The sequence below is a fragment of the Microcaecilia unicolor genome, chromosome 4 (assembly GCF_901765095.1).
Source record: "Microcaecilia unicolor chromosome 4, aMicUni1.1, whole genome shotgun sequence".
Taxonomy (NCBI): Eukaryota; Metazoa; Chordata; class Amphibia; order Gymnophiona; family Siphonopidae; genus Microcaecilia; species Microcaecilia unicolor.
In genome coordinates, this window is record NC_044034.1 from 13,013,518 (window position 1) to 13,027,927 (window position 14,410).

Genomic DNA, 14,410 nt, shown 5'->3' on the forward strand with positions numbered 1-14,410 from the left:
CGATGTGTCATCAGCAAATAACTTTGTGTCATCAGCAAATTACCTCACTAGTTACTCCCATCTCTAGGTCATTTATAAATATGTTAAAAAGCAGCAGTCCCAGCACAGAGTCCTAGGGATCCCACTAACTACCCTTCTCCATTGAGAATACTGACCATTTAACCCTACTCTCTGTTTTCTATCTTTTAACCAGTTTTTAATCCACAATAGAACACTACATCCTATCCCATGACTCTCCAATTTCCTCTGGAGTCTTTCATGAGGTACTTTGTCAAACGCCTTCTGAAAATCCAACCGGCTCCCCTTTATCCACGTTTGTTCACCCCTTCAAAGAAATGTAGATTAGTGAGACAAGATTTCCCTTCACTAAATCCATGTTGACTTTCCAGCTTATTTTCGAAAGAGAAAGACGCCCATATTTCGACCCAAATCGGGAGATGGGCGTCTTTCTCCTGTGGGCGAACAAATCGGTATAATTGAAAGCCGATTTTGGTCGTCTTCAACTGCACTCCGTCGCAGGAACGAACAAAGTTGACGGGGGCGTGGCGGAGGCATGGCGAAGGCGGGACTGGGGTGTGGTTATCGGCCGAGGAGAGATGGGCGTCTTTAGCTGATAATCAAAACAAGAAGGGCGTTTTGGATGAGAATTTGGTCCGCTTTATTTGGACCCATTTTTTCAGGTCCAAGTCCCAAAAAAGTGCCCCAGCTGACCACATGACCACCGGAGGGAATCGGGGATCACCTCCCCTGACTTCCCCAGTGGTCACTAACCCCCTTCCACTGAAAAAACCCCCACTTTTTTTTCCAGCCTCTATGCCAGCCTCAAATGCCGTACCCACCTCCATGACAGCAGAATGTGTTTTATCCTGTGACAGTCTTTCCCAGGTTCTGATGTGGCTCTCGGGTGAGTGGGACACCTTTTCTGTTATGCGCACTACAGAGTCACATCAGCAATGCATTGTGGTGGGTGTAGGGTATTGGCCTCCGTGATTCCACTAGCTTGTGTTAAATGCTCACACAAATCGACACAATCGGGAGATGGGCGTCCTTCTCCCAAATCGGTATAATCGAAAGCCGATTTTGGGCGCCCCCAACTGCAGTCCATCGCGGGGATAACTGAAGTTCCTGGGGGCGTGTTGGAGGCGAACCGAAGGCGGGACGGGGGCATGTTTATTGGCTGAGGAGAGATGGGCGTCCTCGGTCGATAATGGAAAAAAGAAGGGCATCCCTGGTGAGAATTTGGTCCACTTTATTTGGTCCCTTTTTTTACAGGTCCAAGTCCCCAAAAAGTGCCCAAACTGACCAGATGACCACTGGAGGGAATCGGGGATGACCTCCCCTGAGTCCCCCAGTGGTCACTAACCCTCTCCCACCAAAAAAAAAAACAACTTTAAAAACTTTTTTTTCCAGCCTCTATGCCAGCCTCAAATGTCATACCCAGCTCCCTAAGCAGTTATTGCGTATCCAGTTACAGATTTTTAAAAAATCTAATTATATTTCATGCAGAACAATCAGTGCCATGTATTCAAATACTCAGATCTTCAATCAAATCTTATATCTTTCAATTCAGCTCATACAGATTCCCCAGAACCTCAGTGATGTGAATCGCTGCCGATTTTAGGCTAACGAAATATATATCACATCAACATCTTCACTGGTTCTTTTCTATATATATATATAAAGCATCTTCACCAGATTTAAAGAAAAACTTTAACTTAGCTTAGTTTGTCTTTTTATTTGTCGGACCCAGGGGATCATCTGCCCGACATGCACGTTTTGCCCAACATGGGCTGTCTCAAGGACATCCCCTGCAATACATAGATTATATAGTTAATAATATTTCTGGACTGCGGCCCTAAACCTATGTCCAAAACATCTTCTTCTAAAAATATTATATCAACAGCTCTGAACTCACCCCGTGGTCTCTCCAGCGTCAGCTCAGCAAAAGCATTTAATTAGCCAAGATGGCGCTGGTGTTTTTCCGAATCAGTTAAATATCAACTCAGAGAGTGACGTACACAGCCCCGCCCCCAAGGTATTTCACCGGCAGCAAACAGCCAATCCTGCACTGCTGTCGGTGGTGTAAAGAACCTATCCTCAAATTAGGGAAGTCCATTCAATCTCAGCATTTAGACCCTCCGGTACAACTGTTCGCAACAGAAAAATATTGAATTGCTCCCTAAAATTCAAAAGCTTTTTTACCGACCCACCCTCCTCCCGATTGTCTATACATTCCACGATCCTCCATCTAATATCTTCCCATTTATGTTGTTTTTGAAGCCAATGGCTTACCAGTGGAGCTTGCATATTTTGGGTTTGAATCCTCGATTTATGTTCATTCAGGCGTATTTTGATAGATCTAGCACTCCAACCAATACAGATTAAACCACAGGGACATGTGATAGCATATATCACATTACTACTATCACAATTGGTAAAGGACAAGCTTCTCATAGTCCTATCCTTGCCTGGTACTATAGCTTGCGGACACCGCTGACAGCGTCCGCAAATAGTTTGACAACCCTGAATATCACTCCTGACTTTATTTACAAATTTATTCTTACTCAAACGTTCCCCCAGAGGTTTACCCTTTGTATATGATATCAAAGGCAAGTCAGTAAAACACGAATATATAACTGAAGAATATGCCAATGATTTTTAATAGCCTTAGCTATTTTTTGGCTAACATCAGTAAAAGGCAAAACACATGTCAAAGTTTCCTCAGCTATTTTCTCTGTTTCCTCCAATAGAAGCGGTCTTTGAGCAAACCTTGCTCGGGTATAAGCTTTCTTTATAGCAGATCTGGGATACCCCCTTGCTAAAAAAATCTATCTTTCAAATCTTTTGCTTGCTTCTTGAAATCTTCTAATGTAGAACATACTCTTCTAGCCCGCAAAAAATGGCTAATGGGGAGATTAAATTTTAGATGAAACGGATGAAAACTCTCAAATCGTAGGAGTGTATTTCTACTGACCGGCTTTTGATACAGAGAGGTATATAATCTACCTCCTTCTTTATAAGTACATAAGTACATAAGTAGTGCCATACTGGGAAAGGCCAAAGGTCCATCTAGCCCAGCATCCTGTCACCGACAGTGGCCAATCCAGGTCAAGGGCACCTGGCACGCTCCCCAAACGTAAAAACATTCCAGACAAGTTATACCTAAAAATGAGGAATTTTTCCAGTCCATTTAATAGCGGTCTATGGACTTGTCCTTTAGGAATCTATCTAACCCCTTTTTAAACTCCGTCAAGCTAACCGGCCGTACCACGTTCTCCGGCAATGAATTCCAGAGTCTAATTACATGTTGGGTGAAGAAAAATTTTCTCCGATTCGTTTTAAATTTACCACACTGTAGCTTCAACTCATGCCCTCTAGTCCTAGTATTTTTGGATAGCGTGAACAGTCGCTTCACATCCACCCGATCCATTCCACTCATTATTTTATACACTTCTATCATATCTCCCCTCAGCCGTCTCTTCTCCAAGCTGAAAAGCCCTAGCCTTCTCAGCCTCTCTTCATAGGAAAGTCGTCCCATCCCCACTATCATTTTCGTCGCCCTTCGCTGTACCTTTTCCAATTCTACTATATCTTTTTTGAGATACGGAGACCAGTACTGAACACAATACTCCAGGTGCGGTCGCACCATGGAGCGATACAACGGCATTATAACATCCGCACACCTGGACTCCATACCCTTCCTAATAACACCCAACATTCTATTCGCTTTCCTAGCCGCAGCAGCACACTGAGCAGAAGGTTTCAGCGTATCATCGACGACGACACCCAGATCCCTTTCTTGATCCGTAACTCCTAACGCGGAACCTTGCAAGACGTAGCTATAATTCGGGTTCCTCTTACCCACATGCATCACTTTGCACTTGTCAACATTGAACTTCATCTGCCACTTGCACGCCCATTCTCCCAGTCTCGCAAGGTCCTCCTGTAATCGTTCACATTCCTCCTGCGACTTGACGACCCTGAATAATTTTGTGTCATCGGCGAATTTAATTACCTCACTAGTTATTCCCATCTCTAGGTCATTTATAAATACATTAAAAAGCAACGGACCCAGCACAGACCCCTGCGGGACCCCACTAACTACCCTCCTCCACTGAGAATACTGGCCACGCAATCCTACTCTCTGCTTCCTATCTTTCAACCAGTTCTTAATCCATAATATACCCTACCTCCGATTCCATGACTCTGCAATTTCTTCAGGAGTCTTTCGTGCGGCACTTTGTCAAACGCCTTCTGAAAATCCAGATATACAATATCAACCGGCTCCCCATTGTCCACATGTTTGCTTACCCCCTCAAAAAAATGCATTAGATTGGTGAGGCAAGACTTCCCTTCACTAAATCCGTGCTGACTTTGTCTCATCAGTCCATGTTTTTGTATATGCTCTGCAATTTTATTCTTAATAATAGCCTCCACCATCTTGCCCGGCACCGACGTCAGACTCACCGGTCTATAATTTCCCGGATCTCCTCTGGAACCTTTCTTAAAAATCGGAGTAACATTGGCTACCCTCCAGTCTTCCGGTATTACACTCGATTTTAGGGACAGATTGCATATTTCTAACAGTAGCTCCGCAAGTTCATTTTTTAGTTCTATTAATACTCTGGGATGAATACCATCAGGTCCTGGTGATTTACTACTCTTCAGCTTGCTGAACTGACCCATTACATCCTCCAAGGTTACAGAGAATTTGTTTAGTTTCTCCGACTCCCCCGCTTCAAATATTCTTTCCGGCACCGGTGTCCCCCCCAAATCCTCCTCGGTGAAGACCGAAGCAAAGAATTCATTTAATTTCTCCGCTACGGCTTTGTCCAAAGATCTAAAAACTCAATAGCTGTACTCTGAGCTGTCATAGTGAAGGAGATATTTACATCTACCATGTTAAGCCAATTCACAAAATCCAGCAAAACTGGTTTAAGACCCGTCCGCAGGAAAACAATGTCATCCAAAAACCTTCTCCAAAATTTAACATATTGAAAAAATGGGGCTAAATAAATACATTTTACTTCCATCTGGGCAATATATAACGTAGCCACTGAGGGCGCTAGGGTAGCCCCCATCGCTACCCCCTGTGTCTGCAAGTAGAATTGCTTATCAAAACAAAAATAGTTATTACATATCACCAATTCTGCCAAATTCATGATCAAATCTGAAGAAATCCTCTGAACTCCCGGACGTGCATCAACAATGTCTTTAATAATCTGTAAAGCACCAGCCTGAGGTATTTTCGTATAAAAGGATACAATGTCAAGCGTGACAAGCCATGTATCTTTCGTCACGCAGTCTAATGTTTCCAGATGTCTCAAAAAATGAGAAGAGTCTTTAATATATGAATCCATCTTCTGAACATGTTCCTTCAAAAATTGATCTATTAATATAGATAAAGGTTCCAAGACTGAAGATTTGGTAGATACAATCGGATGTCCGGGAGGAGAACTTAATCTTTTATGAATCTTGGGCAGGAAGTAGATTTTCCCCAGCTGTAAAGGAGTAAAATACAAGCTAATGCACGCCACCACCTTCTCTTACATGAGCACGCAGTTATGGAATGCATTACCCACAGACCTGAAAACAATTGACGAAACAACTACCTTACTATCTCTGAAGACATATTTCTTCAACAAGGCCTACAATGAGAACCTACAGCCCCACTAACCCACTTCAACAACCCATTCAGTTATGAAAGCCCACCTTCTATAATTACCCTAATAAATCCTTTCCTTCTTCTTTCTTCCCTTAATTAATCTCTACACAATACTAACTATACTTGATACAGTGGGGGAAATAAGTATTTGATCCCTTGCTGATTTTGTAAGTTTGCCCACTGACAAAGACATGAGCAGCCCATAATTGAAGGGTAGGTTATTGGTAACAGTGAGAGATAGCACATCACAAATTAAATCCGGAAAATCACATTGTGGAAAGTATATGAATTTATTTGCATTCTGCAGAGGGAAATAAGTATTTGATCCCCCACCAACCAGTAAGAGATCTGGCCCCTACAGACCAGGTAGATGCTCCAAATCAACTCGTTACCTGCATGACAGACAGCTGTCGGCAATGGTCACCTGTATGAAAGACACCTGTCCACAGACTCAGTGAATCAGTCAGACTCTAACCTCTACAAAATGGCCAAGAGCAAGGAGCTGTCTAAGGATGTCAGGGACAAGATCATACACCTGCACAAGGCTGGAATGGGCTACAAAACCATCAGTAAGACGCTGGGCGAGAAGGAGACAACTGTTGGTGCCATAGTAAGAAAATGGAAGAAGTACAAAATGACTGTCAATCGACAAAGATCTGGGGCTCCACGCAAAATCTCACCTCGTGGGGTATCCTTGATCATGAGGAAGGTTAGAAATCAGCCTACAACTACAAGGGGGGAACTTGTCAATGATCTCAAGGCAGCTGGGACCACTGTCACCACGAAAACCATTGGTAACACATTACGACATAACGGATTGCAATCCTGCAGTGCCCGCAAGGTCCCCCTGCTCCGGAAGGCACATGTGACGGCCCGTCTGAAGTTTGCCAGTGAACACCTGGATGATGCCGAGAGTGATTGGGAGAAGGTGCTGTGGTCAGATGAGACAAAAATTGAGCTCTTTGGCATGAACTCAACTCGCCGTGTTTGGAGGAAGAGAAATGCTGCCTATGACCCAAAGAACACCGTCCCCACTGTCAAGCATGGAGGTGGAAATGTTATGTTTTGGGGGTGTTTCTCTGCTAAGGGCACAGGACTACTTCACCGCATCAATGGGAGAATGGATGGGGCCATGTACCGTACAATTCTGAGTGACAACCTCCTTCCCTCCGCCAGGGCCTTAAAAATGGGTCATGGCTGGGTCTTCCAGCACGACAATGACCCAAAACATACAGCCAAGGCAACAAAGGAGTGGCTCAGGAAGAAGCACATTAGGGTCATGGAGTGGCCTAGCCAGTCACCAGACCTTAATCCCATTGAAAACTTATGGAGGGAGCTGAAGATGCGAGTTGCCAAGCGACAGCCCAGAACTCTTAATGATTTAGAGATGATCTGCAAAGAGGAGTGGACCAAAATTCCTCCTGACATGTGTGCAAACCTCATCATCAACTACAGAAGACGTCTGACCGCTGTGCTTGCCAACAAGGGTTTTGCCACCAAGTATTAGGTCTTGTTTGCCAGAGGGATTAAATACTTATTTCCCTCTGCAGAATGCAAATAAATTCATATACTTTCCACAATGTGATTTTCCGGATTTAATTTGTGATGTGCTATCTCTCACTGTTACCAATAACCTACCCTTCAATTATGGGCTGCTCATGTCTTTGTCAGTGGGCAAACTTACAAAATCAGCAAGGGATCAAATACTTATTTCCCCCACTGTATACTGGAATAACTATGTTAACAATGCTACGTAAGCCACTTTGAGCCTGCAAATAGGTGGGATAAGGTGGGATACAAATGCAATAAATAATAATAATTATTATTGATAGAGCAGTAGATTTTTGTGTTATTCACTATTTATTCACAATATCTTATACCATCTGTTGCTTTCACCACGTCATTGAAACCCCTCTTTACATTTATAGGCTCTGTACAGGAAAGAAAGAAATCCTTAAACTATAATATTTCTGTAGCAGTGATTGGTCCGAACATGTTTAACACAACTTTGTAGACAAACCAAAACAGACCAAAAACAAGGGAGTAAGAGCGCCAGAAAAGTTTAATAGGACCCTACAGAGTCCGTGTTTCGGCCAACAGGCCTTCCTCAGGGGTCTAAAATAAAACAAAACAAATAAATTAACATATGTACAACTTAAATATAAAGTACAATTGTTCCAAAATTAAAAACATAAAAAGTGAAGGTTAAAAACAATTTAACAATGAGTCCAAAGATGTCAAGGAATATATGTTTTTATGCAGACACTTGTCTTAGCTAGTTTTCATTATGTGTTCTTCATTCATTCTCTCTTTTTCTTTTTCCACAAGGATAAGTAGCTCTCCGCCTTTACGCTTAGTATGTGTTCCTCTAGCGACCTTTAGGTCCCAGTTAACCAGAATTTTCGCTCCATCGAGCTCTGCATATGTCACTAATTGTTTTGGACGGTTGGTCATGTCATCAATTATTTTGAATGGATGGCTACGTCACGTTGTTTTCTTTTAAATGACAGCGGTTTTAGCTGTTCTAGTTTTTCGCCAGTACATACGCTCACGCTCGCCATTAGACAGCATTCAGCGGTAAGCTCTTCAGATACTTGGACTTTTCATAGGAATTGGCTAAGCGCATGTTGAGGACGGGATGCTTACAAGCAACCGCAGTCTCAGTGTTTACATCTACAGGGTAGCTGTCTAGCATTCCTAGTTTTAGTATATATTTTTCGTGACGGTCTTAAATCTTACTGGAGTAGGTAGCTGCAGTATTTTTTGAGATAGTCCGTTTTTCTTTCTAACAATTCGTGTTTTCTCATGCATAATATGCCAGTATTTATTTTTTAGTATTCGGTTTATATCTGTGGTTACACCATGTATACGTTATTCCACTTGCACATTTTAAGTTTGCTCTGCCATTTTTAAATGACGAGTGAGAGCTATCGGCATTATTGCAGCATTATATTATATATGCTTCCGTTGGCGAGTTTTATGCACGCCACCGCTGGTTATTTTCACTTCAAAGGGCGGGTGTTAGCTATTTATATTAAACGGCTTGTGGTATCGTATTTCATATGTTTGGGTTGTGCACACTACTACTACTACTATTTAGCATTTCTATAGCGCTACAAGGCGTACGCAGCGCTGCACAAACATAGAAGAAAGACAGTCCCTGCTCAAAGAGCTTACAATCTAATAGACAAAAAATAAATAAAGTAAGCAAATCAAATCAATTAATGTGAACGGGAAGCAAGAGAGGAGGGTAGGTGGAGGCGAGTGGTTACAAGTGGTTACGAGTCAAAAGCAATGTTAAAGAGGTGGGCTTTCAGTCTAGATTTAAAGGTGGCCAAGGATGGGGCAAGACGTAGGGGCTCAGGAAGTTTATTCCAGGCTTAGGGTGCAGCGAAACAGAAGGCGCGAAGTCTGGAGTTGGCAGTAGTGGAGAAGGGAACAGATAAGAAGGATTTATCCATGGAGCGGAGTGCACGGGAAGGGGTGTAGGGAAGGACGAGTGTGGAGAGATACTGGGGAGCAGCAGAGTGAGTACATTTATAGGTTAGTAGAAGAAGTTTGAACAGGATGCGAAAACGGATAGGGAGCCAGTGAAGGGTCTTGAGGAGAGGGGTAGTATGAGTAAAGCGACCCTGGCGGAAGACGAGACGGGCAGCAGAGTTTTGATCCGACTGGAGAGAGGAGAGGTGACTAAGTGGGAGGCCAGCAAAAAGCAGATTGCAGTAGTCTAAACGAGAGGTGACAAGGGTGTGGATGAGGTTTTGGTAGAGTGCTCGGAAAGAAAGGGGCGGATTTTACGGATGTTGTAAAGAAAGAAACGACAGTTCTTGGCAATCTGCTGGATATGAGCAGAGAAGGAGAGAGAAGAGTCAAAGATGACCCCAAGGTTTCAAGCTGAGGAGACAGGGAGAATGAGAGAACCATCAACAGAAATGAAAAACGGGGGGAGCGGGGAGGTGGTTGGTTACGTTGGTTACTGTTGGTTACGTCTATTGTTCTTGGTTCTTTTTTAGAAAATCATATAGACGATGTATATATCATTAATCACTTTTGGTTCTCCTTGTCAGTTACTTTTATGTGTCATTTTTCTAGAGTTTTCCTCGTTATTTTCTTGATGCTTATATTTAAATGGTTAGGCAACTTTGCCTATATTTTTAAGCCATGATATTCTTTTACCATTTTAGGCATATGTGAGTACATTTTTATATTAATTCTTCTGCAGAACAATATAAGTTTAACTATCTATCTATATTGTGTTCCTTTTTGTTCTGCAGTATTTTGGTTTTTGTTTCATGAATATCTTGGAGGTGTACCTGTAAACGTCAGATTCAGGGCAGATCATAATGTTATATCTCTCATTTTTTACATACCTTTTTTATATACCTGTTTTTGATGGCTCAAGTGGTGTTGTTTTTATTGTTAATATTAATATATTTATTAATATTGTTAATATCTATATTTCTATTTATATTATTAAATAACGGTTAGGATTTTTATCTCCTCTTTCATATCAGCTCTACACATTTTGTTTCCTTTTTCAGATCAATTCTGTATATGTTACCAACTGTCTGTGTTTGCTGGGTTTTTTTTTTGTTACATTTGTACCCCGCGCTTTCCCACTCATGGCAGGCTCAATGCGGCTTACATGGGGCAATGGAGGGTTAAGTGACTTGCCCAGAGTCACAAGGAGCTGCCTGTGCCTGAAGTGGGAATCAAACTCAGTTCCTCAGGACCAAAGTCCACCACCCTAACCACTAGGCCACTCCTCCACTGTTATTTTGTAATATTCTAAAATGATGTTACATAATTACATTGTAGATTTTTGTTAACACATAACAGTACCGCTGTTACTTTCTTCAGTATATAATCTATATTTTATGTGGTATAATTTTCCTATTATAAGGTCCTGATATTTTAACGTTGTCTGTGACGTGTGTCTATGCGCTTTGGTATTTCCTTGACATCTTTGGACTCATTGTTAAATTGTTTTTAACCTTCACTTTTTATGTTTTTTAATTTTTAATTTTGGAACAATTGTACTTTATATTTAAGTTGTACATATGTTAATTTATTTGTTTTGTTTTATTTTAGACCCCTGAGGAAGGCCTGTTGGCCGAAACACGGACCGTATAGGGTCCTATTAAACTTTTCTGGCGCTCTTACTCCCTTGTTTTTGGTCTGTTTTGGTTTGTCTTCTGCCTTTTTTTGTGTTTTGTTTTGTTTTCACGGGAGATTTGGACTTCTTTTTTGTATGCTCGGTAACACAAATCTGTAAAATCTTCCACCTCTCACAATCCTACCAGAGACTTGAGATTAAGGAAATATATCAGGAAAGAAGCTGCATTTTATGAAATCATAAGGAAGAGCAGCAGAGAGAGAGAGAGCAAAAGTCTGGGAATGTTAATCCTGAGTCCTGCTGTTTAATTCCAGGCTGGTACAGGGCGGATTCTCAGAGCTGCTAAACAGAGGTAGAAGAAAGGTCGGAGTTTCTCTGTGAAGGTGTCAGTGAAGGTGAAGAGATGAGATTTATTATCTGCATCATAAAACGAGACCTTTCCTGCCTCATAGTCCAGCAGAATCCCCACTGCCCGGGGGAACTCACTTAGGGGGAGCTCAGTTAAAGGGTCGGTGAGGGCCCAGCATCTCTGTTCATTCCACAGCTCCACAGTCCAGGCTCCAACCCCAGGTGAGAGTGTGATCAGCCCCTTCCTCCTCACAGAGTCTTTACACACTCCCAATAGACAGAAGTCCCCCAACTCCACCCCCACCTCCCAGTAATGTCTCCCTGAGGTGAAACTCTCACTCCCCAGCACACAGGGATAAGGAACAAATCTCTGAGGAGTGTCCGACACATTCTGTCTTGTGTTTCCCCATCTGACACTTTTCCCATCTTCAGACAGGACGAGATTAGGATGAGCAGTTTCAGGATCCAGAGTCACATTTACTGCAGAGAGGAGATACATTTAATAAACATGAGCAAACACTTCTCATTAGCTTATCACACACCCAGCGCTAACCCTCATTGGATCCTCACACACCCAGCTCTAACCTTCATTGGCTGTGTGGTAATGTGCAGGCTTTTGTTACGAAAAGTTGAGCTTACGCTCAAAACCAACTTTACTGGCAAGCACATCTTTTCAAACAAGGGTCTTTTTAAAGACCACCTATTTCTACCTTTCATAACAAAAGACTTCACATTACCACACATACACAAATAATTCTGCATTTCACAACATCAATGCATCAGATGTTCCCTGTCCATAAAGAATCTTTTCCTATATAAGAATTCTCACCTCCAACATTCTGAGGCTGCCTGGAACCGTGGATCATGTTGGAGTAGATAATAGTGATGTCACACAACCCACACCAGATTGACCAGTAGAAGGGAGAGGGGCGGAGCCACGATACAGGGAGCAGCGAATCAGCACAACACGGGGAATGCACAGCAGCAGGAACAGAAGCCTCTCTCACACAGTCACTCTCTCAAACATACACACTCAGAGGAAAACCTTGCTAGCGCACGTTTCCCTTCAAACAGAAACGGGCCTTTTTTACTAGTTTATCAATAAACGGTTGATTAGAAGTATTCATCTCTCCAGTCTTTGGTATCCGGGGTCAACCTCCCACTCTTTCTCTTCACACTTCTGTGATTTTCCGTGGGGCATTTGAGTTCTCTGCCTCAGGCGGATTCTCCTAAAAATTAGTGGTTAGCACAAACAAATGATTTAACTGGCCAGGAACCATTTTTGGCCGGTTAAATTGCTTTGAATATCAACCCCTGAGTGTTTTGAAAACAAAAATCTGAGTAATAAAATAACTTCTTCCATTCACTGAAAGCAATGGAAGTAAAACCCAGACTGGCTCAATCTGTCCTCCTTTTTCTGGAGCCATATGGTAACCCTAAATGATATCTCCATCTCTCTCTCACCTCAGGTCCAGCACATCTTCTTCTCCCCACCCCCCAGGTCCAGTGTTGTTATCCCATTCCAGAAGAGACACAGCCCACTGCACCAGGTGTTTCAAAGTTTCAGAATTTTCCAGAAGATGGAGGCTGAGACCAGTCTGTTGTTTACAAAATTTATTTTGCTTTAAATTTGGATGTACAGTCCATTCTCAGCATTCGCGATGGTTTGGTTCACCAAAAAGATCGCAAACTGCAAATTTGCGAATACCAAAAAATGCACTTATGGGAAATTGGGGTTAGGTTCCAGCTATACCAATTTTTCCTCAAAAACTGTGAAAGGTGAATACATGTCCCTATAGGAAATACAGGGTTTGGTTCCTGCATTGGACAACACATAACAAAAATCAGAGAAACACAGAGGGGCATTTTTGATATGACGTCTGAATCCAACTTTGGAAGTTTTACTGAAAACATCTAAAAATCAAGTAGTGAAAATGGCCATTAACAAATCAGGAAGAAAATATCTTGCTGCTCTGTTGTATTAGGACTGGCCATGACATCTAAAGCTGTCATAGAGGTTGGTATATACTACTTCATTTACATCTTTGGGGGATGGGAGGGGGTCAGTGATCACTGGGGGAGAAAGGAGGTTTCATCCCTTTATTCCTGCAGTGGTCATCTGGTCATTTAGGGCACTTTTTGTTTAGCTTATCTCTTTATATAAAACGCACCTCCAACGTTCTATTGAAGACTCCACAAGTCCCAACGTTCTAAATCCATGGTGGTGTAGATCAAAATTCACCCATGAGTGTTTGCCCCGCCCTCGCGTCAAACGTGATGATGTCGAGGGCGGAGCAATGACACTCTACCAATTGCATCGCTACGCCCTCGACGTCATGACGTTTGACGTGAGGGCGGAGCACACATCGATCTACGCCACTACACAAACGTTAGAACTTTTGCAGGCTTCAAAAGAACGCTGGAAGTGCGTTTAAAATAGAGACTCGAGAGATGAGGAAAACAGATAGGTGGCTGAAAGGGGGGCAGGGGAGAAAGCACAATCGCTGGGTGGATGCAGAGGAGGAAGATGGGGGGGGGGGCCAGGGGCACACCACAATCGCTGGGTGGCTGCATGGGGGGCAGGGAAAAGAACAGATTCGCTGGGTGGCTGCAAGGGGCACAGGGGAGACAGCAGAATCGCAGGGGGGGCCACGGGACAGACCAGAATCGCTGAGTGGCTCAAGGGGGGCAAGGGAAACATCAGAATCGATGGTGGCTGTAGGGGGGGCAGGGAAGAAAACATTCACTGGGTGACTGGGGGGGGGCAGGAGAGAGACCAGAAACGCTGGGTGGCTGCAGGGGGGCTGGGGAGAGGGAGGGGGAGGTATCTCTGTCACACACACTCTCTCACAATCAGTGTCTTTCTCACACACAGTCGGTCTCACACACACTCTCGGTCTCACACACTCGCTCAAATACACTCTCTTGGACTCACAGAGAGTCTGTGTATTGCACACATACTCTCGCACACTCTCTCTCACACACACTCTCTATCACACACAGTGTATCTGTGTGCAACACTCTCTCTCTCACAGTCACTGTGCCTCACATACACACTCGCACACACTCTCTGCCTCACACACACACTCTGTCTCCATAGACACACTCTCTCTCTCTCACACACACTCGCACATTCACTCTCTCTCTCTCTCACTCACACAGTCACTCTCACACACACTCTCTCAAGCAAACACACTCCCAGGAAAACCTTGCTAGCGCCCGTTTCATTTGTCTCTGAAACGGGCCTTATTTACTAGTTCATTAATAAACAGGTCTAGACC

At 43.2% G+C, this 14,410-nt stretch overlaps 2 protein-coding genes across 2 annotated transcripts in view; one reads left to right on the forward strand and one right to left on the reverse strand.

The window, feature by feature from the left end:
- The window catches only part of LOC115468205 (E3 ubiquitin-protein ligase TRIM39-like), a 1,720,076-nt gene that overhangs the window by 1,384,018 nt on the left and 321,648 nt on the right, over window positions 1–14,410 (forward strand). The window lies entirely within an intron of this gene.
- Window positions 10,850–14,410, reverse strand: part of LOC115468317 (E3 ubiquitin-protein ligase TRIM39-like) — a 39,774-nt gene continuing 36,213 nt past the window's right edge. The window contains exon 8 of the mRNA XM_030199960.1: window positions 10,850–11,609. Coding sequence (XP_030055820.1) covers window positions 11,086–11,609 — 524 coding nt within the window. The 3' untranslated portion in view covers window positions 10,850–11,085. The remainder of the gene's footprint in view (window positions 11,610–14,410) is intronic.